Source organism: Miscanthus floridulus, chromosome 7, assembly GCF_019320115.1.
Source record: "Miscanthus floridulus cultivar M001 chromosome 7, ASM1932011v1, whole genome shotgun sequence".
Classification (NCBI taxonomy): domain Eukaryota; kingdom Viridiplantae; phylum Streptophyta; class Magnoliopsida; order Poales; family Poaceae; genus Miscanthus; species Miscanthus floridulus.
Genome location: NC_089586.1, coordinates 22590756 through 22615287, shown reverse-complemented (window position 1 = coordinate 22615287; position 24532 = coordinate 22590756). Strand labels below are relative to the sequence as shown.

Genomic DNA, 24532 nt, shown 5'->3' with positions numbered 1-24532 from the left:
TTAATAGAATCATAGAATTAACCCAATAAACTAAGATCTTAAAATCACCCTACAGAATCGTGGCTTTTTAGCAACTATGATCAACACTTGGACAGGGCTATTGCAATTGCAAAGCGCTGCCAAGTGCCAACTGGCCGAGTTCGTTTTCACTGGCCTCTATTTGTTGTTTAATCTGCCGACACCATGCCATGTGACTCAGCAATTTGATTGCTGATGAGACCCTACTCCTACTGCCGAGCTGACAAGGCCCTCACCTCCTACTGGCCATGCATGCATAATTTATTTTGGGAGGTTACCCCACTAGCAATTACAGTACTAAAAAGATACATATTTCGTGCGGGGGCAACCGGCCGCGGCCGGTGGATCTCCACTTCCACTTCGGCAGGGAGCTCGATTAGTTATATACTGCCTCCTCGGGTCTATTTTATGTGACGCAACGCATATCACTTTGTCCAACTATTAGGCTAATAAATTTTAACTATTATAATACAGACTTTATATGATTAAATTTGTAAAGAATTATACTATCCAATGATTATAAATTTATAAATATAAATAATATAATATAAAGCAAATGAATATCATTCTAATTTGTATCAGATAAAATAAAAGGAGTAATTATTAAAAGCCACGTGTTTCACCAGGGACTGTGACCCCAGACCGGCTCCTACGCGCACCCCCGGCCGGCCGGCTCCATAAATAGAAGCCGGAATTCTCGCTGGCTCTGCATCGCCATCGATTCAATCGGTCGAGCTCGCAAAGCTCGATCGGTGGTGTTACACTACACTAGTGAAGCTTCAAGCTTGTATTCTATAGCTAGGTGGCTAGCTGTCACTTCCTCTGCGCTCGAGCCCCCGCGTGCTCGATGACGGCGGCGAAGCCAGCAGCGCGGCGGTACGCGCTGCTGCTGGCGCTGTGGGACTCGGACTACGCCCGGAAAGCGTACGGCGGGTACCGAAACGTCTTCGTGGCCGCGCTCGGCGGCGTCGGCGACGGCGCGGAGGGGGAGAGGTGGGACTGCTTCCGCGTGATCGGCGGCGAGTTCCCGGCGGCGGAGGATCTGGCGTCGTACGACGGGTTCGTGGTGAGCGGCAGCCCGCGGGACGCGCACGGCGACGAGCCCTGGGTCCGGCGCCTCTGCGCGCTGCTGCGGACGCTCCACGCCATGCGGAAGCGCGTGCTCGGCGTCTGCTTCGGCCACCAGGTGCTGTGCCGCGCGCTGGGCGGGAGGGTCGGCAGGGCACGCAGTGGATGGGACGTCGGCGTCAGGAAGGTCACCTTCGTGCACGGCCAGGACCTGGCCGGACTGCTGCCGTTCCTCGACGTCGGCGACGACCTTCCCCGGAGCGCCTCCATCATCGAGGTTCACCAGGACGAGGTGCGTGTTGATATTTTGTATTGCGCGGTACGTGTGGTCGTCCTTGTACGTAGGCTAGGCCGTGGATGCATCGGTGAACGCATACCACATGCGCATGCGGAATGCCAGATTTTTGCCGCTAGCGCTGATGGATGAGTCGCAATCAATCGCAAGTCGCAACCAACAAAGCAGTGGACTTGCTGCATGCACAGTCGGCGCCACCTCCAGTGGTACTCTCATACATGGCGACATGGCGTGACGTGTATTGTCTGGATGGTGCGTGATAACGCAGGTGTGGGAGATCCCGCCGACGGCGACGGTGCTGGCCTACTCGGAGAAGACGCGCGTGGAGGCGTTCGCAGTCGGGGAGCACGCGCTGGGCATCCAGGGCCACCCGGAGTACACCGTCGACATCCTCCACAACCTCATCGACCGTCTTACCGACCAGAACGACATCGAGAGGAGCGTCGGCGAGGAGGCGCGGCGGACGGCGGCGGAGACCGGCGGGCCGGACCGCGCGTTCTGGACCGCGCTCTGCAAGGGCTTCCTCAGGGGAGGAAGCAGAACAATAGACGACTACGGCGGTAGCTGGCCCACCACCGCGACGGCGCCGGCGCCGGAGGTGGCTGGCCGCGCAGTCGCCGTGGCCACCAGCTGCTTCACCGGCACAGCTCCGACGGTCCAGCTGGCCTACCGCGCCAGCATCAACTAGTTGTTGGCATTGCAGCTGGTACTACTACGTGCCTTGTCGCTGCATGATTGATGCAGTAGTACTTACGAGTTACGAGGCTTACAGTTTCGGTACTGCGAGCATGATTACGGTTGACGATGTGTGTACGGTACACTGTACTTGTACTAACGGCAGGTGAAGTCAGGTGAACCGGACAAAAGTCGTCTTTTTTTTTCCGTAACCTGCTGCCTGCTGGGTCAGGAATTTACCGCGTATATAATGCACCACTACAGTTCGCTGGAACATTTTTACAGCAAAAAACAACGGCTTCTACAGTGCCAGCACAGAGAAATTACGGCGGCTAATGCTACGAATAAGCAATCCTCGCAGCCAAACAGGACCGAAACAGTGAAAATGCCAAGTGCTCTATGTTTGCCGAGAGCATTATATCGGGCACTCGACAAACGGCAGATTTACCGAGTGTTTTCTCCGAGACACTCGGCATATTTACTATTTATCGAGTGTCAACACTCGGCAAACATCAGACACTCGGCATATTTAATTTTTGCCGAGTGTCAACACTCGGCCTCTATGAGACACTCGGCAATAACCAGCACGTGACCCGCGCGTGCGCCGTCCTAACAGACGGCGTGACGAGTGCTCCCAGGATATTGACGGAGAAATCGTGATGAGGGTGGGAGGAGGCAAGAAGCATGGTCGGTATTGGATTGGCGACAGCGTAATCGACATGGCCTCTACTCCCACTCTCTCCCAGATCCGAGCAAGGAGCACGGACTCGAGCCCAGCGATACGCCCACGGCCGACCACTCCACAGTTCCAGATAGAGGCTCTCCAGGTTCTTTCTCTTCCATTCATCATTCGTTGGTTCTTACGTACTTTAGCTTTGCATTGTAACATTGCGATGAAATATTTTAGGCCCAGGTGGAAGCAGAAAAGAAGCAACGGGAGGAGATGGAGGCGAGGGTGGAGCAGATGGTTTGGCAGAGGTTAGAGGCCGAGCGGCAGAGGATGGAGGAAGAAAATCAGATGAGGATGGACCAGATGTTCCAATACATGCAGAATTTTACTTCGAGCATGGGTCAATCTTTGCCACCGCCACCGATGCTATTCTCTTCACGTCAGCCACACACAACTACTCCTGTGAGCCACTTGACACATTAGATTTAGACAAGTTCCTTAGCTCAAATGATATCAATATTGTCTCACACATGTCTTCTCCTATGTGCAGAATCAATCGGCGGCTTCGAATACTCAACCACAAGACCCGTATCAGTCGCAGTGGTTCCAAGGGCCTCCTCCTCAGTGACTTGTGGATTATTTGTGCATTACTTGTTTAAACTAGAACTTGTGGATTACTTTCTCGAATAAACTAGAACTTATTTGTGTGCCTGTGATGCTTAATATATGTTTGTGATGTAATATACATGCCTGTGATTTTAGTTGGAGAGGGGCCCTTTATACGTAACAAAACAGTAAAAACAGGGGGGTTTTGGACAGTTTGCCGAGTGTAACACTCGGCAAAGAGGCCAGTTTCTGTTTTTCTGGCAATTTTTTGCCGAGTGTTAAAGTTAAAACACTCGGCAAATAAGTAGATGTTTGCCGAGTGTATTGCCTTTAACACTCGGCAAATACGTAGATGTTTGCCGAGTGTCGGAGGCTTGGCACTCGGGAAAGTTGAAGATGTTTGCCGAGTGTCTTCCGTCTGACACTCGGCAAACTCTTCGTTACCGTGGACGCCGTTAACCCCCTTTTCGCCGAGGGTTTAACTTTGCCGAGTGTTTTTTGACACTCGGCAAACCCTTTGCCGAGTGCCCGATATTTGACACTCGGCAAACATCTGTTTGCCGGTGGGAAATTCGCCGAGTGCTAGTCGCCGAGTGTTACACTCGGCAAAGTCTTTACCGAGTGTATTTGGGGCTTCGCCGAGTGCCTGGGGCACTCGGCAAAGTCACTGTTTCCCGTAGTGATGCATTTTCGTTGTTAATCTCAGCTTGGGCGTGCAGTATAGGCCCCGTTCGCTTGGCTGAAATTGGCTGAAAACACTGTTCCGGCTGAAAAAAGAAGCCGAATAAGCCGGATTATAAGTCTAACCAAACAGGCCCCCAGTACAGCAGTACCCCGTTAATTTGTGGTGAGATTTTGTTCTTCCTCTCGTTTCCTTCCGTGGAAATTTGGCCTGCACATAAGCCGCAGCAACAGCAACAACGACAGTAATTTGGGAAGCCAAATGTGAGATGCATTGTGCATTGAACTTACGTGGTTCGAGAATTTCAGTTTCTGGTGACCTGATAGATATACATATAGTATACTCAAACATCTCGTGCATAATAATGTGGCCACGATATCTTGATCTTGACTTGCAAGAAGATCGCATCGTTGTATTTGTCCAATACTAATAAATGATGTATTGGTTTTGTCCTGCGCAATGCCAACATCTACAAAAATGTCGACGTTGGATGTGTAGCGTGACAAAGAAGTTGTGGCGTGAAAGAAATGACGATAACTACAAAAATGTCCACTAAAAAAATAATGTTGTTCGATCCTAAATCTAAAGAATGATAACTAAACCTAGAATGCAGATTTCATCGTGAAGAACCTAACTAACTAAGCTGCGCTCAGTTCATGTGATTGATGGTTTTAACTCTCTTAATAATTTACTCTGCAGATTCCTTGTTGAGTTTTCAAAGAAAACTGACATTTTATTAAGAAAACCTTATGTAGATAGCTGTCCAAGAAAAGAAAGCATACAATAAGATTGTGAATAACGTGGACGCCTCCAAGAACTAATTATAAATGCCTATTGATGTCTGTCGTCTATGCTCTGATAAGATATATACTCTATCTGACCGTTGGATATCATGCAGGAAAGCGGGGCCACTGAAATGGACACAACTCGATTACAGCTTACAAGTGGCTTTCCATTTTGGATCTTGGCCTGACATCAGTGTCAGTGTTGTTCAGTAAAGGATGGTGTGTGTAGATCAAATCTGGGAAATCCATTATAAAACCCTCATCATGCATGGTGTGGTCAAGTGGCTCAATGTCAACTTTTGCCAAGCACGAAGCGTGGAGTGTTTCTGCCGCAACACCAACACACAGTGTCCTGATTGTTTCAACGCAAAAACAAAATATTTATAGCGACGGATCATCCATCGCAGCATTCCATAACAAAATATTTAAGGCATCTTCTCCAACCAATCATATATGCTAGAGTTGAGATTTCCATACGAGGGGTGTCGTGGTGACATGCCACATAAGCACTTGGAGGTTGGTATGTCACTACCAAAATGGTGAGTTCTCCGAGTGTATTTAATAAGTACTGGTAATAAAACACTACCACTAGCCATAGCATATGAGAATCCTCAGCAGGAGGTATTTGGTAAGAAAAAGTTTATACTAAATGTTGAATGCTAAAACATTTAGAGAACCCCACATCACTAGAAGAAGTTGGCAGATTTTGTTAGAACCGTAGGATCATAGATCTAGCCATTGACTGATTCTATTCGGGATAAAAGGAGTAGTACTTCCTAATGCCTGTAGAACTAGAGAGAAAGGAGAGGTAGAATATGGTCGTGTCAGACCTGAGACCACAGTGGAAGGGGATCCGCTTGTGTCCGCCATGGGGTCGACGTCTGCGCTAAGGCAGCGACGGTCGGTGAAGCGGTGCCGGCGATGAAGATGATGACGGCGTAGTGCTGTGGCGGAGGAACTTCCCGTCACTGGCTGCGCCCCTCACTTAGATCGGGTTTAGGGTTTGTCGGTGGGGAGGTCGGCTCAGGTCAACCTCGTGATTAGAGCCGCCGGCCCCCACCTCTTTATATAGCGTAGGGTGACAGGGGCCCTCCAGCCATGGTGTGCTAGGCGCCCCCGATCAGGGCGCAAATCAAAGGCCCAACTGGGCCGTTGGGTCCAGTTAGATTAGAGATCAATCTAACAGATTTTAGTTGTGGTGGATCAATTTTTGGACTTACCTGAAAACTTAGGACAACTTTAGGGCCGTTGGTGAAATTCCCTTTTATACGTAGATTGACAACAAAAGATTAACATTACGACTACTATGAAAAATATTTTCATATCATATAATTTCTTCCCTATCGCCAATCAAAGTGTCTAGTCTATTTGTCATGACTTATATAAAGTGACTTATGGGTCATAGGCAGTGTTACCCATGACCTATAAAGCCAACTTATATAAGCCAATAGGGCATACACACATATCTTATCGGGGGTGTCGATGTACAAATGGATATATTTTTTCGATCTGAGGAAGTAATAATTAAGGTACTCCCTCTCCTTTCTGTAAACGATGAAACTCTTTATAGAAATATTAAGAAAATAATTTCTATATTACTTTCTGATTTTTATCACCATGCCAGTGTACTCAAATTATTGGGACTTGAGAAAGAAGTATACAAAGTCTCACTTTCTAAGGTTTTTACATTAAACACGCAAAATGAGGGAAAGCGAGCTATAATTCTGTTTTCTTCTTGAGCATATACCTTTCACCGTCCAGTTACATGAATCACGATAGAAACTGCATTGACGCCTGAAAGCTACACTAAACAAGCGAAGACAAATATCTTAAAAAATAAGTTGCGGTCCAAAAAAAAAGGTGATAATCTATATTGCCCCGTTCCCATTTCCCAAGCTGCTTTAGCTTGGTTCAATCATGTCAATTCACTGCAACAATCTCACTGAATTAACATGAGTGAACCATAGCTCTCGCGGGGTATTTCGTTGTTGCAGGGCCGTTGGATTGGAAGTGGGTCGTTATCAGGTTTAGGTTTGCACTGTATATTTGCCCTTTTTTTTGCGACTTATATTTCCCCCGTTATGAGTGAGAGCCAAACGTGAATCTTTCAGCCTTTCAGGTGTCGATTGGAAGTTGCAATCATAATTTGGATACACGCAACTCAAGTGGTTTTGGCACTACACCAAAACTATCAGGGGCCAGCGCCTGCCTTCTGAACAAGCGACGAGGCACGCGAAGCAGCGGAGGGCAGGGTGCCGGACAGCGAGTTTCCAACATGCCAGTATACCTCATTGCAAGATATGCTCACTTCCTGCAGGCTTCAGCATTGTACTATGTAAATATTTGCAAGATATGCTCACTTCCTGTAGGCTTCAGCATTGTACTATGTAAATATGAGTGCACTTTCAGGTCATCATCAACAACCAAAATGGATAGCAAATATTCAGGTTCATTATGCTTGAAAACAATAGCACAATTAAATTTTAAAAAGGCCGAAACCATGAAGCTGAATTAACAAGAGAAACGGTAATGGTACAGTGATTCAAGAAGTGAAGGATTTTACATCACCACGAGCTGGTGCTGGACCTTCCCGTTGGATCCAGCTAATTGCTCTTGACAGGAGCACCTACAGCCAATATAACTCCTTACCCAAGTGGGTTATCTGGAGCCCTGGTATCGCAGGCCCAATATGCCTTAGGGTCAGGGCAGGGCCAAGAAATGTGGTGATGTTCACATTCGCAAGGTAAGCCTATGTCTCAGTGCCACCTTGAAGTATCATCTAGTAAAAGCAAAGTTCAACAGAAATGCTGTGCCAGCAGGTTATCTTGAAACCGAGCCAAAATGAGCATCAATTGATCACTTTGTTGTTCTTCTCGATGCAATCTCCGCTGCCCATGCTTTTCCCATGTCTGTCTGAAATTTGCCTACATGGGGGGGGGGGGGGGGGGGGGGGGGGGGGGTTGTTAGTACATTGTGAAGTCGAAGAGATCGAGCAAGCAAATAATAAAAAGGCATAGACATGTATCAGTTCATGATAAAAGGAAACCATCATGGATGGTAGTGTCAACTTTTAACTAACAATAATCATTCAGGCACTGATATGTTCTGAATTTATGATGAATTTTATATTATCTCAGAAAAACATATTTCAAGTGTACGAATGAAAAAAAAAATGACGAACAGCCTTCTCAGCTTAGATGAACTGTTCAATATTATGTGCTAAGATGCCCATGAAAATTGAGAACATAATGGAAAGAGAGAGAAAAAATCACACCTGCTGTTGATTGGAAGAATTCTTCAAGGTCACGTCCTTGCTCTGGAAATTTTAAAATACATAGGCGTAAGTGTGATACTGTTAACCCATCTCATGATCAACAAGGAGTTTACCGGGCGTTAAGTGATAGGATATGGATTATATGTATTACTTCTCACACCCAGAAGGCAGTGGAGCAAATTGAATAACGACGTAAGCACAAATGATGCAAAAGATGTGCTATATTTGGAAAATGTGAGCTGATTTTAACTATATCCATTTATTTGGTTATTACAACAAGAATACTTGATGACTGCATTTTAATAGTCATGGTCTGTACTTTATAGCTACTTGTGCATTCGAGCGCCAGTATGAACTCACCCTTTTCATACTCCAGAGCTTGAAGTATCATCTCAATCTGGAAATATAACAGAGAAACACGAGATTACAGCATGTAAAGGAAAAGGAAGAAGTTGGAGCCACAGGTCAGGGTCATAATGATTGCCTACACTAGCTAAACACCCTGCCAGTTATATGGCATTGCCTGTTGAATGGTCACAAGGACTACCATCTGATAGGTTCAGACAGATGTTGCCATTATGCCACCAACTTGATGGTATGAAATATGAAACTGTACCTTATCAAAATCTTTGACAACCTTTGCTTCCAAAGACGCATTCTCCTCATACTCCATCCAAAGTTCACGAATTTCTTGTGCTGCAAAACAACAGCATGCAGATAAAGGCGAGTATTTATTATATATAACGTGTCAAAGATCACAGAAACTCTTTAGTCTGGCTTGTACAGAGAACATCTGTTATCCAGCATGAAGAACTGTTTCCAAAAGGCTGGAGCCTGAGATTGACTTTTTTGAGTTCTAAAAGGTCCACTTCACATGTAAGTAAGGGATGCCGACGCTCTCCAATATTTTTTCAGCGATTAATTATGTTTTGAATACTGGATTTCTATGTTGTGGAACTCTCAGGGCAAAAACGTTGGATGCTATGATAGCTATTTGAGCATAATAAAAGGATCCATAAGGCTTCAAGGTAGAAAAAAACATTAGAGATGGAATAATATTATCACCATTTATTACAATATCATGTTCCAAAAAACTATAGGCATCAACATTTGCTGAACAATAATGGCAGTATACCAAATGTATAAGAGGACAAACTCTTTGGTTTTGGCTTCTAGATAGGCATTTCTTATCTTTACAACCTCCATTTCAAAATGTAGGGCATATTAGGATTCAAAAAAATCAATCAAACAAGTCAAAATATTTGTATATTTAGTGCATAAAAGATACATCAATAGATTCGTATTTCACATGCCTTTTAGTGAGACATTGGTTTTGTAGTAATTGGTAATATATTCATATATTGTAAGGGAAATTATTGGACAAAGCATACCTTTGAAGAAAATTCTCAAACCCTAATACACCTTATAAAAAGAAGACAAGTATAAAGAACAGTTTCTCTGAAAAGAGTCTCAGAGTAATTTTAAGTTATCAAGAGTTTCCTTGACACCTAAGGGATGTGAATGCTCTCAGAATTGTTCAATAATATCTAAAGTTTAACTATGTATCAAAAAAATGAGAACACAAAATGCTCATTGGATTTCTATGTAGCAGAGCCCTTCAGTATAGGCAAAAAATAATTTCCAGGTCCTGATGTGCTTCCCTGATGGAAGTGAAAAGTGTCGTATAGCAAAATCACAAAATTCATTGACATCCGCATATTATTCTTTTTTTCCTATGAACTGTGGCACTATGAACACATACTGGAACCACTAAGTCTAAACTATTGTGTCATCTAGAAAGCTGTTGTCAGTTTCCAATAGCATCACATTCATTTCATATAACTACATATCATGAAAAGACAATTCGTGGTAGCAGCCTACGATACCTACAGCACAATATGTTAAATGTATTACAATTGCAAGTTTTGGTATTCACCTCTTGAACCTCCACCAAGCAGCTCGCACATATGGTCCAATGCTTCTTTCTCCCTGCGGCTCTTCTCTTCCTTGGGTACACCATCAGAAGGGGTGATGTCACCAACAATTGCTGGAGCACCAAAAGGCAAAATTGGGCAATTAGTGCCAGCAACAGGCTAGCCGGCTCAGGAACAGCAGTCAGCAGCAAGAGTATATATATGCAAGGCATAATCATGTGTTCATTCTCACTGATATTTTTTTAAGCTGAGTGCCATATTGCATGCTTCTGAGACAATGAAATACTGTGAATGAAGAAAGGAAAATTTGCACATAGTTTAAGTTTCACACTTTGACTAGACCTACAGCAAAGGCCAAACAAGTAGCTCATCATGGCATGAGTACTTGAACGCACATCCTACATTCCTACTACAGGTATCCAGTGGTCTAGTTACCATCTACCAACATCCCAGGTAGTAATAAGCTGCCACATTCACAATTTACACTCCTCATCTCATACAAAGCCCCAAAACTTCAGTGAAACCATCTAGATAGAAGTCTTCTGAGACCATACCTTCTGCAATGTCATGCACAATCGCCATCTTGACACACCTGTAAATGAAAGGAGAAATAAACAGTGTATGAAAACGGAACCGTAAGAAGGTTAAGTACTGCCGTGCTAGAGACTGCAGAGCAAACGGTCAGGGTCACCTGTCGCGGTCGACGCCGGGTAGATCGGCCGCGACGAGCGCCATGACGCCCATCCGGTACATGTGGTCGGCCACCGACTCGGGACCCTGCACCCCGCGCTTCACCCAGCCCGCCCTTTTGGTCGTCTGCAATCACATCCACACTCCCATCCACCGTCACATCTCCATCCAACTAAGCCGGCCCTGGAAATGCGAAGCGATTGAACGGGGGCGCCGGCGCTCACCTTGAGGCGGTAGCAGAGCGTGAGGAAGTCGATGGCGTTGGACGCCGAAGGGGCCGGGGCCGGGGCCGGGGCCCCGGCGTCGCCCGATGCGGCGGGGGCAGCGGGGGTCGGGGAGGACGAGGAGGACATGGCGGCGGCGAGGCGGTGGGGGAGCGCGCGGTGTGCCGGGGCAAAGGGGAAGGGGTGCTGCGGGGGCTTGGCGGCGGCGAGGGTGGTGGCGCAGAGGGAGGAGAGGGAAAGGGCTCGGCTCCCACCACCCATCGGTATTAGCTGAGGCCGGAGCAGGCGGAGGAGCGGTGGGCAGCGCAGCGCATGCTCCGCGGATGCCGGGGTGGTCGCGTCGCTCGCGGAACCGGCGCGTGCCCGCCCGCGACCCAGTGGCCCAGCTTGCGTGGCGGGCGGACCTCGGCGGATCACGTGGGGTTCCCCTAATTTGGGCCCCAGCACACGGGGATCGCGTGCCTTGCCGAATCAGTCGCGCTAGAGAGTTTCCTTCCATTTTGGGCTACCGTTCCCGTTCCGCAGAGTCATGCAATGTTGCGGTTAGCCCATGGTTGGCAAGGAATGAGGCCCGGCCCGTAGGGCCCCAAGTGAAAAAAAAATAGTGACAGCCCAACAATTTATACGTCTTGGGTTAAGCCTAGTCTGAATTTTAACCCAGCTCAACCCGCCTAGAACTTATAGGATGGGAATAAGGGATTAAGGGCCCGTTTGGATCATCAAAGATGATGTGAGAATCTGGATAGTAGAGGGATTGGATTGTAAGAATCTAAATTATAAAAAATAATAATTTAACGTATTTGGATTCCTGGATTATAATTGGATAGTGGGTTCATTATAGAAGCAAAATTCCTAAAATGCACATGGCTTCCTCAACTTTTTTTTCTTCCAGCTAGGGCAAAATCATCTTTTCTCTTACATAAAATTATGCCCTTCTAGCTTTTCAAATTACATAGTAAATTTTATGTATCTAGACAGAGTGTATATCTAGATTCATAGCAAAAAGCTATCATATCTAGAAAAAAATAGAACAACTTATAATTTAAAATGGATGAAGTATTAGTTTTCTCTGTAATCACTTCCATTTTAACAAGACTATTCACAAGTAGTATTAGCATGGCGTACATAAAAAAAACTAGTTTTTATAGTGCCCAAACATAATGATATGTAAATCCACTTTAAAAACAATATAATATAATAAGTTAATAACTTAAAATATGTTTCTTAAAAACATAATAAACATGTTTTAAGAAAACAAATTAACAAAAGTTTGTTGTGTGTTGAAATTGTGTTGGTAAATTTGGGATTGTGTCAAATTGGTTTAATAACAAATAACAAAAGAGTAAAAGAAATTTAGAAACGTAATCATGAAATGATGAATTATACAACACATTTATTGTTTTTAACAAAAGATAATACACATACCATCCAAGTTCAACAAAGTACAAACACAACTATATGATAATGGTATATAAAATGAATACTAAATTATCTTCATAGACCATCAACCTACAACCTATATGCCACCGTACACCGGTCCCGCTTCGTGATTTGCCCATCCACATTATCAAGTACAAAATGCATCACACGCCATAACACTTGACCATCATATATAACAAATCTCATTTATAAAGTCATCTAAGAAGAAAGGAAAGATCTAAGAAATATTTGTAAAATAATACATAATGCACAAATGGTTTCTAATAGATAGTCCACCAAATCAACTCAGTGAACTCTTTTATGGTTAAAACGTACTACAACTATCATTACAAGCATCACCTAGGTAACAAATGAAATTAACTTTCACTTCACTACTATTGTTGCTGCAGACATCCCTCTGCTCCTTTTGACCCTGACAAACAATATAACACAAATAAATTAGTGACGATTAAAAGTCTAAAAGAAGTGCTACTATAGCAACATTATAGTATATTTACCCTTTGCTTTAAGCCTCTCAGCTTCATCTTGGGTAGCAAGAAGCCTATAATAATAAAAATTTAGTGAGATAATTCTTAAAATACCTTATACTAGTCATAATAATAACTCATTTCAAAAATCATAAACTTACATTTGCTCTAAACTACTGATACGTTCTAATAACTCCTTCTCTCTCGGCGTTGCTCCTTCAATCTGCCTCAAAAAATATTTGAACCAAAATTTCAGTGTAATGCAAGTTTGAGACAAGTATGGCATTTTTAATATACAAACATCAAGGTATTATCAAATGGTTTCCTGAAAGTTGTAACAAGACATGGGTGCAATCATGCAAAAGCTTTGCAAATTCTAGAGTTTTTGTTGCTCCCATGCATGCAAAAGTTGGGTCACACAGCATGGTTGAACCATCAAATATATGAAGGATGATAGGTATGATTGTGAGATTAATAACAGGTTCTTACTTTATGGGTACATACTCCAGAATACCAAGTTAACTAATAACAATATAAGATTAGTAATCGCTAATAAACTTTTCAATTTTACATTGAAGATGTAATCTAGTATGAAACATAACCAAGAAAATTAAGTTTGAGAAGACTATATTAGTTATTAGTTAATTAGCTTAAAGGCCTAATCATTGATAACCAAAGATATCATGGTATAGCAATATATAATATAATCAAAATCAACACCTATGACAAGAAACAAAATATTTAAGTTATATAATTGTACCTTGCTATAATCATGTATCACCTTAAAACGACCCTTCTGAAAAGCCGTTTTCTCTGAACATTCATCAACATCCTTGCAAGTAGAAACTGCCCAATACATAACATCATTATTCGTCTTATTGTATATGGCAACTAAATTTAACCTTATATCTCTAATCAATGCAATGAAATATATAAATAAAAAATACATATAAATTTCAATAAAAGCATATATTACATGTTATGGTACATTAATAAACTTGTTTGTTTATATAACTATATGTGTGAAATTTTACTTTGAGGGTGAAGAATTTAAAACGTGCCTGCTCTTGTCAGTTGCTTAGCAGGTGATATGGAATGAATTTCAAATGACTCACTGCACACGAGGCCATTAGGACTTCCTTTATCAAGCTGTTTCACACTGATAGAGGCAATTTGTGTTAGGTAAAAACATATGTCTAACTGTACCTTAGATCAAATAATTTATTCCTGTGCAACTAAAGCAAACATACACATAAACAACCAACCCTTAAAGACAATTTTTGATAAATAAGAATATGTTTATTGCAAGATTAAATAGAAATAAACTTGTTTATATTTATGCAAACAAATCATATAGGATAAAATAATGTTTATAGACAAGTAAAAAATATTGGTATAATTGACAAACAACTAACACAACATCCAGATATATCTAAATAAAAAAACCAACCTTTGAGATAAAGACATCGGACTTGTTGAATTTGATTTTCCTGAGCCATCATCATCAACATTCTGTAAATGTAGCTTTATTGTTACTAAATACATTGTGTTGTCTAGTAATAATAAATCACTATGAAACCACTTAAAATTATATTACCATTCTATCATCATTTATAGAGTGACTTTGTGCTCTAATATCTTTTAACTGAGTAGTTTCATCAACAATGTCAAGTTCAAATAGAAAACGTAAAAAGTCTTCTGCTTCATTCTCATCGGGGTACTGCAATTAAACAAAAGTTTAGAGAATTGTAAATAAAAAAATATAGACATTATTTCAAAACTTTACTTAGTGAATATGCACGTACCAATGCCGCTTGTGCTTTTAAGTCTGAAATATCAAAATTCCACTCACTCACACCTCTTCTATACTCTTCCTGTTTCATCAGAGTTTTAAAGTGAGAATTGATATATATACCATCTAACAGAACATTATTGTACTTATAAGATTGTCACATTATCCATGGATGGATCATAGCTTTAGTTAGTAAACATTCACTTAACAGATCCCACTTCACTATGTACTATATTTAGTTAAAAACATACATGTTGAATGATAAGTTATTAGAACTTTAAAGGAAAACTAGAAGTATACTATATTAATAAAATAATATGAATGTGTATTTACCTGTGATGCTTTCTCTTTGCAGTTATCAAGAGGTTTTTTATCTGCTTGCAACTTCGCTTCATTTTCCTATTTAAAATATGTATATTGTATTATTCAGAACCTACAAAATCATATCAGTACAATACTTTTACCTTTATAAATTGCATCCGCTCAGCCAATGATGGCAATTTATTTAGCATACATTTCACGGCATTATGGTCCGACCTTGATCTTTTGAAAAATGGGTGCTTTAATAGCTTTTTTGCAGGTGGCCTCTTTGTTGGATCTTTAATGAGACAAGTGGCAATCATACTCTTAAAAGACTACAAAACAAGACAAGAAATGAATCAATAGTCACACATAATCAATTGCCTAGAAAATATTTTAAAACCATACGTCTGTAAACTTCTTCTCCTTTGTGTTATGAAGTGATGGAGGGGCATGTTGCAACGTCATGAGAAAAACCTGCATGGCATTTCATAAACCTCAGTTAAGCACATAATTATGATGGAACAATATAGACTAAATTGATGCAATACCTTTGCTGGAGGTTGGCTAGAAAATGGTGCATGGCCAATAGCAAGCTCAAGTGCAGTAATTCCAAACGACCAAATATCTGCCCTGTAATTTTTTTAGATAAGGAAACAAATCAACAACTATACTTAACTGTTACTAAACGATGACAGTAACAAGGTAACAAGATATACTTGAAATCGTAATCCTTTTGCTCCATAACTTCAGGGGCCATCCTTTGAAGGAAAAAGAAGAAGTGGAGAGCAACGTTAGTATTGTGTAAGGAAATATGAAATGCATTATACTATATAGCTGAATAATTTATAAATTGCATTATTTTTTGCTACCAACAAGGCGTCCCAACAAGTGTCTTTCTTTTGCCATGTCTATTGATTATTGAATCATAAAGGCTGGCGGTAACTCCAAAATCCGATAGTTTGACTCCTTTATCTTGATCAAGCAGTATGTTTCCAGCCTGTGTTCATGCATAATGAAACAAATTGAATGCCTTCTTATTGTAAAATTATACGTACAAATCAAATGCCTTCTTATTTTAATTGGTTAACCGATGCATAGCCGTAGTGAGGCAATATATGATGCATAGCCGTAGTGAGGCAATGACAAATTAAAGGATCCATACCTTTACATCCCGATGTATGTGACCATTCTCGTGAAGGTATTCTAAACCTTTCAGGGTTTCGCGTAGCACAAACGCTATGAAGTTCTCGTCGTCGAATCCTTTGGGGTACGAAGACTTCATCAAGTGGTAGCACGAACCTCCAGCCATGTAGGGCATTACGATCCACAAGGCTTCGCCTTCTGTAAACGAGCAGTATGCGCTAAGAAGGTTTGGGTGGTCAATCATAATCATGGTCTTCACTTCCTCCGAAGCATTGTTCTGCAAAACAAAAGAAAGTAAGTGACCCAAACTATATATTTGCGCTTCATGCCTCTTGAGTAGTAGCTAATATAACCCTTTCCCCCCTTTTTTTTCTCTGGTGGATACTGATGGTGAATCTAAACCTTTATTCAACTTACGCATGTCCCAAACCTGATATGCACATATCTAAAGATATGATTCGTTGTGGCCAGCTCGCTCAGCCAGCACGTCCACGTCGCTGTTATTTCATGGCCGTTCGATCGGCCGCGCGGACGGTCCAGATCGGGCGAGCCGCGGTCGTTTTACGAAAAACCCCTTTCAGTTTTCGGAAATAAACCCGCGCTCCAGACGTCCTCTCAGAATTTTTTACAAAAAACGCCTCATGTTATTTCCAAATCGACGCGCAGTCCAGAACGGATGCGCACTGGTTTGTTTGCAAAAAAGGCCTCCACTTTATCGAAATTCAACCCGCGCTCCATAGACACTCTCATCATTTTTTGCGAAAACATCCTCTGATTTTTCTCAAATCGAAAAACAGTCCACCTTTGATTATTTCTTTTCTTTTCTCAAAAAAAAAATATGTGGGGCCCGTGCACCGCGCGCATGGGCGCGCCCGAAGGACTAGTAGGTATGCTTACATATGCCACTACAAGAACTGAAGTTACTCAAGAGATGATGTGTTCCTAAGGTTGCATAATTAGCATAACACACAAATCAGTTAGTCACACCATAAGAAAGTCAGTTAGTCACACCATAAGAAAGTCAGTTAGTTACACCATAAAAAAGTTTGCACGAATTGATACTTTTGGTGCGGGTAATTTATTTAGTCAGTTTCAAACTTTCAATATAGCATGAGTTTGATGAGTAACGAAACAAGTGCCTTACGTACTTACCACGTCAGACTCGGTGCGGTGCGCCATATTCATGATCTTGACGGCGACGACCTCGCCGCCCAGCGGCAGGCAGCGTGCGCGGTGCACGACAGCGGTGGCGCCGTCGCCGATGGGCTCGAGCAGCTCGTAGTCCACGGCACGGATAGGGAACTCCCGCTTCCTGTCCCTCGGTGCCAAAAACGCGCTCTTCTTCCCCTTCGTCCACATATTGGCCCCCTCCCCCTATGCCAAAACGAAGGGCGTCAGCGCGCGGACGGGAGGCCGAGCCCGATCCAATCAAGAACCGATCGGTCGGATGAATCGGCAGGGGGGGGGGGGCAGGGATCTAGAGGCCGCAGGTGGTGGATCCACGGGGGTGGCGCCGCGCGAGGCTTTAGGCGGTGGGGGATCGCGCGAGGACCGCGTGCGCGCGTGCTCCCTTTCCCGTGAGCGAAACGAGGAGGACGACGGGGAAGCGGTGGCCGTTGCGGGGGAGCGCGATATTTATATGGTTGTATATCTCGGCCCGGACGCCGGGCGGGCGGGGGCTTTCGGTTCGGTGGTGGTCGAGCAGATGCAGATCGCCCACGATCGATCGGGACCTCTCCATCACTCATCGAGGACGAACTGGACGAGGACTTGGAGGAGAAACATATCGGCGGCCCGTGCCCGGCATTGATCAAAAGGGGAAAGAGATCACGGCGGATTAACCGGGAAACAGGGTACAGTACAGATCGCCCTCTCTCCCGGAGACCTGTGAGCCGAGCGGACCTGGACTGGACTCCATACACTTCACCTGCACTCCACAATCGATCGGATGATGATTGGGTCCGGCCGGTCCGCGTAAACAAGTAACAAATCGTATTAGCTTATTAGTCGCCATTGATCACGTTATTAATCACGTATCAGGTTCGAGTATACGCTGCACCATATATGCACACACACGAATACACGATCGATCGACATGGCACGGGAGAAATATATACTACTATATATATATTGCCAAAAGCATTGCATGGGGCCCTTAGTAGCTTCTTTCTCCAATCCTGTGCAAATTGAACGCAACAGTGCTCTGCCTCAGTACAGTTTAATTAATTTGGTCACCAAATGGTCACAGGGATGGATCGATGAAAGCGAGTGAGATCTCGAATCCTGGCGCGTGATGGATGATACGGTCGTCGGCTACAAAGAAATGTGAGCCCTGCCGAGAACCATGTGATGCGCAACCGTAGGTTACTATACCCTGTAGCTGTAGGCCTGTACACTGTACTGTACCAAAGGCGCGAGAAAGATGCAAAGCAGCAGCACGCCTGGAGGCTGGAGTGTTGTCTCCGCATTTTACATCCGCCGTGACCGTTTCATCCTGTCTCTTAAAACACTTAAATAGATTTCTCCCAACCCAAAAGTCTTTTAAGCTGGCCTCCAAAGAAGGCCGGGTCAAATTGCCCTTTTCAAAGAAATAAGTATTTTAAGCTGTAGATCTAGGAGAGTGTTCCGCCACTCGTCTGTCCAAAGCACGAATAAGAATTTAGTCCCTTTTTAGAAACGGATGAGTCAAAAGAACCGTCTCGAAAAATTACATCTTGAAGGCGGGTGTCTTAATAAAACCATTTTTAAAATTAGATGTATCTGTAGAGCGATTTTCTTAACAGCACCATCTATGAAAATGGATTTTCAAAGACGGTTCGTTAGCTACAGTGCTTCCTATTTTAGTTAGATATGGTTTATTATGTCAACCGTTTGTATAAGAAATCTGAGCCGACCATAAAAAATATTTGTGTACCAGTGAGAAACCCATATATATGCATTTTAAGTTGTCGCATTTTGAAACAAACTAGTGATATATTTAAGTTCCTAGTATAGTATCATAAAAGGACCAAATTGGGCGACGCATGCACACGTAGCCGTACGTGTTTCGTCCACTTTAATTTGTTATATGAAAATGAATAAATCATTTTGGGTTAGAATCTAATACTCTTGTCTTGTTCGCTTGGCTGATAAATAAGCCATGACTAAAAGTAATTCTGTTCGTTGGTTGAAAAAGTACGGCTTATAAGCCTTGTTATTTCCCCTTAATCAAGATCGAAGACAAGTTGCTGTTCAGACTTTTCTGAGATGGAAACGGACGTTCAGTTTTATCACGTGCTCCAGCCAAACCGACTCTACTGAATGCTACGGAGTCCTGTACTTGCTACTGCGCCATACCATGTTCAGTACTAGCAAATGCACGTGCGTCGGTACGGGAGTATCAAAATTTTGAACGCAATTCAATACAATAAGAATGAGAAAAAATAATGGATTAGGAGCCTCAAAATTTTCAAAGCAAACAAAAGTGTAAATAAACAGTGCCACATTCTAAGCCACATTGATAACAGTGCCAACGAGTGTGTATGGCCGATAAGTTTTTGCACAACTATCTCTTTTACAAAATTTCCAAACCAATTAGAGGAGCATGGACTTTTTTAGATCATTCGACACTAAAATCTATCTAATCCTAACATGTTTTGAGCCACAAAGAGACTGTAAAACCGTAAAATCAAAGGAAAAACGGTGAACAGTACATTTGATCGGTATGTGATCCATGAGTAAAAAGAAAGAAAACAAATCCAATTTTGCGATAACAAAGAAGATGGTTCCTACGTTGCAGGGACTTAAGTTCACCTTCTCTGTATGGCCAGTGTGCTTTGCACTTTGGAGTTTGGAGATGTGTGCATGAATATATATTTCTCTAAAAACATGGGTTACTTGATAAGCATAAAAAGTACATATGAATTTAGCAAGCTCTTGTAAGAACACATTCTTTTAAAGTCAAGATTACAATTTAAATCTATGTTTTTAAGTCTTCTAGCTCCAGTGACGACAAAAAATGGTGAAGACGCTCTCATCATAGCCACAGAAGAGAACGTTGTCGTGTTGCTTCCAGCAACTTGGTGAAGACACCAGCCTTATTGCATAAGATCTTGAGGAACCAGCTCAATCTGAAACTGCGAAGATGTATGGCACAGTGAGTCTGTGAGGATCAACAAACACTAAAAATTCTGCTGCAAAGTAGAGATGGACCAGCAGTTAATAGTCTCAGGTGTTCGGCTCTCATTCATTCTAAGAAACTTCAGAGCTTAACCTTTCAGGACATGATTGGTTGATAGCTTAAGTCTAAGAATATTCTACTACATCAAAGTCAATGAGGAAATTAAGTATTGCTTAAAGTAGAGGTGGTACTCAGATACTGAAAGAGTGAAAGCGACTACATTAGTATTCAGGTACTGAAAGAGTAACCATAATTTTCAAAACATTATCTGAATTTTTGGTTCCGGTGATTTCATAACAGTAGCTGCAGCTTTCTTCTGGTGGCAGTATTCACGAAGTTTTTGTAGTAGCGTTTTTTTTTTTTTTTGCTCTGTTCGCTTCGCTGAAAAAACAAGCCGGCTCTGTTGCCTCTTTCGTTCTTTAGAATCATCCTTACATTCTTTCGAATCAGCTTGCTCACCAGAACACACTTTAGTGATGTTGGTAAAGGGAGACCGCTTAGGTTGTTTTGGAGGCCCCATCTGAACATAAAATTTCACATAAATCGCATTTCTGTACTGGGCAAACAAAAAGTTGTTCACATATATCAAAATCGTATATTAGCAAACTTTTTTTTCAGCTCTTTAGCAAATCAAGCCAACACACCGAAGAAAAAGCAAGCAGAACAGGGCAAGCAAGCAGGACAGGGCATTAAGACCAAGATGTCACCCTTCAACTGATTACAGCTAAGGTCCCTGAAAAACAAATAAGACAAAAATGACTACAAGAGAAAACTTTCCAAACGACCAAACTACAACCTAAGCCATTCTTAACTTACATCAGACCAATGATTCTAGTCAGACCATAGAAGTCCACTTATGGTGGCATAAGACAAGCAAGTTACATAAAAGCAGGAATTACTGAACACTGACAGCCAAATCCTATATCAACTATTCCATAAAAAACAATGATTCTAGTCAGACTATTGCATAAAACAGTTTTTCAGCTCTTTACCAAATCAAGGCAACGCACCGAAGAAAGGAGGGGAGCGCAAGCAAGCAGGACAAGGCAGTAAGACTGAGATGTCACCCTTCAACTGATTCCAGCTAAGATCCTTGAAAAACAATAAGGCAAAGAGTAGTACATGAGAAATCTTGCCCAAATTATTACATAGAATACTGAATTACTGAACACTGACGCTCAAATACCAGGTGTAATTGATGTTTCAAAATTACCAAAGTATCAAAATTACTCATGCAAGCAGTAATTATTCATGGTGTTTGAAGTGTAGCCGGCAAGACAGACCTCACTATTTAGAAGACCAAATGTTATTCCACAAAGGACAGCTCTAACAACTGATTCAGTACTCCAGAAAGAGTACTTAAACCAAAGAAAATATCAAATCTTTTAGTTGCTCAATAAGGATCACATGCCCTTTATATTAAACACAAATCTGATCAAATTATATTTCTCTGTATAAAATGCACTGAAATGGCACAATAAATTTAGTAGTATCGAGAACCGAGCTAGGCTCGGGTGGCTAGCAGAGCTAGGTGTGCTCGCTGCCGGCATAAGTTCGATTCCCTGAATCGACTCATGTCTCTCACCGGGATTTATTCCCAAAAATAATCTACAGCCTCTATCGCTTGGAGCCACAAAGGGATTGTGACGCGTCCGTCGCCTACGGAGCCATAGATGGTTCGGTGATCTCAAGAAGAACGCGGTCTTCCAATCTGCGTGTAGTTGTAGATCTAGTTGTGTACATGTGGTGTGTGTGGATAGTGTGGGCATGTGTGTTCGTGCATGAACAAATACTACAACTTTACCCAGATGAGAGGCTTTAAAAAAAATAGTAGTATCAAATTAGAAATAGGTTCCACAACTTGCACAAGAGACACGTCACTTTCAATGCATGGGTAACAAAGGAATTTGGATTGCCCATTTGACCGGTTGATAAAAAAAAGCAACGTAAAGCAGGAATTACTTAACACTGATAGCCAAATCCTATATCAACTATTGCATAAAAAACAGAAATACAGCAAAAACAGAAAAGGCAAAGAGGTCAACTATCACAATGTACTGAGCTCTGAGCAATGGGCAACATTTGCTGGTTTTTCATGTTGCTAGGGTCAATGTGGAGTACCTCAAGATTCAAGTAGTAGTACTAGTCAACATGCTACGTTTATACGATCACACAAACCCATTGCCACTTCTCAGTCCACCAGAACCCTTGCTTGCCATGCTACCAAACACGCCACCCTTGTCCACCATTGCAACTGCAGCCATGCACGCTTGCTCCTCCTCTTTTTTCTCTGCAAGACTAGCTTTGCCCCAGTGCGTACGATGCAGAATCATGCTGTCTTTCGATGTTTTAAGTAAGCACCAACAAATAAATTTATATATTATACGTCTGGCTCGGATGGTCAATGCCCCGCCGCCTCGCAAAGGCCACCATCGAGTGCAAAGCCACAGCCGCACTTTCTCGGCCCAGACCAAGGTTGTCGAGTGCCATTTACTGTTTTATAAATTTTAGAAACCGTTGTGGTCAGCTTCCGTTGTAGTCTAGCTGGTTAGGATACTCGGCTCTCACCCGAGAGACCCGGGTTCGAGTCCCGGCAACGGAATTTTTGTCATTTCTTTTGCGTTTGCGCACTTGTTCTGGCGAGAAAATGGGAAACGTGCAGCTTGGGTGGGAAGGTGTTCTTTCAAAATCTAATGGCTTATTCGGTGATTATAAATAGTTTTTTTTTATAAATTTGATCAGATCTAAAATGGCATATTATTAGGATAGATGCAGTATATTTTCATTCATACAAAACAAAGCTCTTGACAAATTTTACATGAATATAATCATCGTCGCCCAAGCATTATGGAACAAGACAAAAAAAAAAAAATCAGATTTGCTAAACAACATCCGGTTGTTTTGGCGTCTGTGAACGACCCGATTTCCTGGCGGGGCGATGAAGGACCGACGGGCGGTACACGCCGCATGCGCGCTCGGCTTCCTCATCCGACCGGTCCCCACCCCAATCACCGCTGTGGCTTCGCCGCAGGCAGCCCAACAGCAAGCTAGCATGCATGCACACAGGCAAGCACACGGCGGCACAGATGCGGCCGAGTGCGGCGGCACAGCAGCGGCCGCTCCACGTCGCCTCCAGCGCAGGCTGCCACCGTCAGATATTGTTTTTTTTTAATTTGTGAAGAATTTGACATATTCGATTTGTCTTTATCTGATATTTACAATCCATAAAAATAATTTATAAATTTGACATATGTTTATCTGAGATCTACAATGATCCTCAAATTACATCACTGTATCCAATAATTTACACTGAAAAAATCATTATAAATATAGTAATAAAGCGGTGTAAATATAGCTATAATGGGCAAAATCTGGTTGTTGGGAGGGGCTAAAACGTCCGATTGTTGGGTAGATAGATTCAAAAAATCTACTCGTTATTGGGCAACTAATGTGTCTTTGTTCAAACTTTTTTTTAGGGTCAATGGAGGAGAGAGAGCCCAAACCTTAAGGTTCTATTTTGATGTAGATATTCATAGGGAAGAATTGCATTGTGGTACACTACCAAATCTGAGTGGAAAAAAATGGTTGTAGTGCAATTTTACTATTTGGGTGTGTATATATCTAAGGCAGTCCCCAATTCAGTACATGGAAACAGAACCCACATTATAATTTTGAAATTGACGAAGTCACCCTGTTATGGTGCGGTACCATGGCCAGGGATGATGTAAGCTTATTAATTGCTCCCTTCGTCCATAAGTCTCCATCGTAGTAGCCTTCGGCGCAATGATTAAGGAGCAGTAAACAAAGCCGATTTGCATTTAAGGCAAGGAGCAGCCAATGAGTCGTAGCCAAGGAGCAATAAATGCAGACAAGGAGTAGCCAATGAACATCAAATGCGCAACACGTACAACGAGCCAAACCCTTGGTCCCAGACTAATACGAAGGAGACTTTTGGAAAAAGATTTTTTTTTTTTTTTGCTTAGATGAAGGAGATAAATAGCCTGAGGGAGTAGATAGCGTGTGCACTCATGTAGTCATGTGAAGATGTGATGCATGAACGGCCAGTGAATTGGGCCGGGCGCACGCACAAGTCGTGTGGCTTTCGATCGAAGTTTCGATGTTGAAAGGCGGCATTGCAACCAGGCAGTCACACACTCACACTCACACAGCGCGCCGCCGCGCCCAAACAAAATCAGCGATCGATCACCTGACAATCGCGTCGGCCATCCGATTTCTTATTCTGAATGAGGATTTACATCAGTGTTTAATTTGTCACGAAAAAGAGGCCGTCGTCGTCAAGATATAAC

General features: G+C 42.7%; 3 protein-coding genes and 1 non-coding gene across 6 annotated transcripts; 2 read left to right on the top strand and 2 right to left on the bottom strand.

The window, feature by feature from the left end:
- The first annotated feature begins 705 nt into the window (after window positions 1–705).
- On the top strand, window positions 706–3471 carry LOC136462821 (gamma-glutamyl peptidase 5-like). 2 transcript variants are annotated; one of them, XM_066461870.1, is made up of 4 exons: window positions 706–1378; window positions 1650–2883; window positions 2964–3188; window positions 3277–3471. In XM_066461870.1, the coding sequence occupies exons 1-2, from the start codon at window positions 866–868 to the stop codon at window positions 2067–2069; spliced, it is 933 nt and encodes a 310-aa protein (XP_066317967.1). In that variant the 5' UTR covers window positions 706–865; the 3' UTR covers window positions 2070–2883; window positions 2964–3188; window positions 3277–3471. The 2 variants fall into 2 exon arrangements, with proteins under 2 accessions (XP_066317967.1, XP_066317966.1); XM_066461869.1 differs by having other exon boundaries at window positions 1650–3188.
- A 3770-nt stretch (window positions 3472–7241) lies between these two features.
- On the bottom strand, window positions 7242–11302 carry LOC136462820 (uncharacterized). The gene is made up of 8 exons (XM_066461868.1): window positions 10922–11302; window positions 10699–10823; window positions 10562–10599; window positions 10010–10120; window positions 8690–8769; window positions 8434–8470; window positions 8074–8115; window positions 7242–7723 (listed from the first exon to the last, which is right to left on the bottom strand). The coding sequence occupies exons 1-8, from the start codon at window positions 11180–11182 to the stop codon at window positions 7656–7658; spliced, it is 762 nt and encodes a 253-aa protein (XP_066317965.1). The 5' UTR covers window positions 11183–11302; the 3' UTR covers window positions 7242–7655.
- A 1228-nt stretch (window positions 11303–12530) lies between these two features.
- LOC136462819 (serine/threonine-protein kinase BLUS1-like) lies at window positions 12531–17841 on the bottom strand. 2 transcript variants are annotated; one of them, XM_066461867.1, is made up of 16 exons: window positions 17219–17841; window positions 16086–16343; window positions 15793–15920; window positions 15640–15681; window positions 15472–15553; window positions 15329–15397; window positions 15085–15255; window positions 14954–15019; window positions 14634–14702; window positions 14426–14548; window positions 14279–14340; window positions 13890–13987; window positions 13589–13674; window positions 12990–13051; window positions 12859–12902; window positions 12531–12773 (listed from the first exon to the last, which is right to left on the bottom strand). In XM_066461867.1, the coding sequence occupies exons 1-16, from the start codon at window positions 17423–17425 to the stop codon at window positions 12736–12738; spliced, it is 1605 nt and encodes a 534-aa protein (XP_066317964.1). In that variant the 5' UTR covers window positions 17426–17841; the 3' UTR covers window positions 12531–12735. The 2 variants fall into 2 exon arrangements, 1 of the variants encoding a protein (XP_066317964.1); XR_010760820.1 differs by lacking the exons at window positions 12531–12773; window positions 13890–13987 and having other exon boundaries at window positions 12860–12902; window positions 17219–17840.
- Window positions 17842–22754: 4913 nt separating this feature from the next.
- TRNAE-CUC (transfer RNA glutamic acid (anticodon CUC)) lies at window positions 22755–22827 on the top strand. The gene has a single exon. It is a non-coding gene; the product is annotated as a tRNA-Glu (tRNA).
- Window positions 22828–24532: the final 1705 nt, after the last annotated feature.

What these genes read in the sequence shown, in the direction of transcription:
- LOC136462821 (XM_066461870.1), top strand. Translation starts at nt 866, where the DNA reads ATGACGGCGGCGAAGCCAGCAGCGCGGCGGTACGCGCTGCTGCTGGCG. An exon ending in TCGAGGTTCACCAGGACGAG is followed by an intron (nt 1,379 to 1,649) that starts GTGCGTGTTGAT and finishes GTGATAACGCAG; the next exon opens with GTGTGGGAGATCCCGCCGAC.
- LOC136462820 (XM_066461868.1), bottom strand. Translation starts at nt 11,182, where the DNA reads ATGGGTGGTGGGAGCCGAGCCCTTTCCCTCTCCTCCCTCTGCGCCACC. An exon ending in TGTGCATGACATTGCAGAAG is followed by an intron (nt 10,121 to 10,561) that starts GTATGGTCTCAG and finishes TTGGTGCTCCAG; the next exon opens with CAATTGTTGGTGACATCACC. An exon ending in ATTCTTCCAATCAACAGCAG is followed by an intron (nt 7,724 to 8,073) that starts GTGTGATTTTTT and finishes CCCCCCATGTAG; the next exon opens with GCAAATTTCAGACAGACATG.
- LOC136462819 (XM_066461867.1), bottom strand. Translation starts at nt 17,425, where the DNA reads ATGTGGACGAAGGGGAAGAAGAGCGCGTTTTTGGCACCGAGGGACAGG. An exon ending in AGGAGAAGAAGTTTACAGAC is followed by an intron (nt 15,256 to 15,328) that starts GTATGGTTTTAA and finishes CTTGTTTTGTAG; the next exon opens with TCTTTTAAGAGTATGATTGC. An exon ending in ATCAGTAGTTTAGAGCAAAT is followed by an intron (nt 12,903 to 12,989) that starts GTAAGTTTATGA and finishes TTATTATTATAG; the next exon opens with GCTTCTTGCTACCCAAGATG.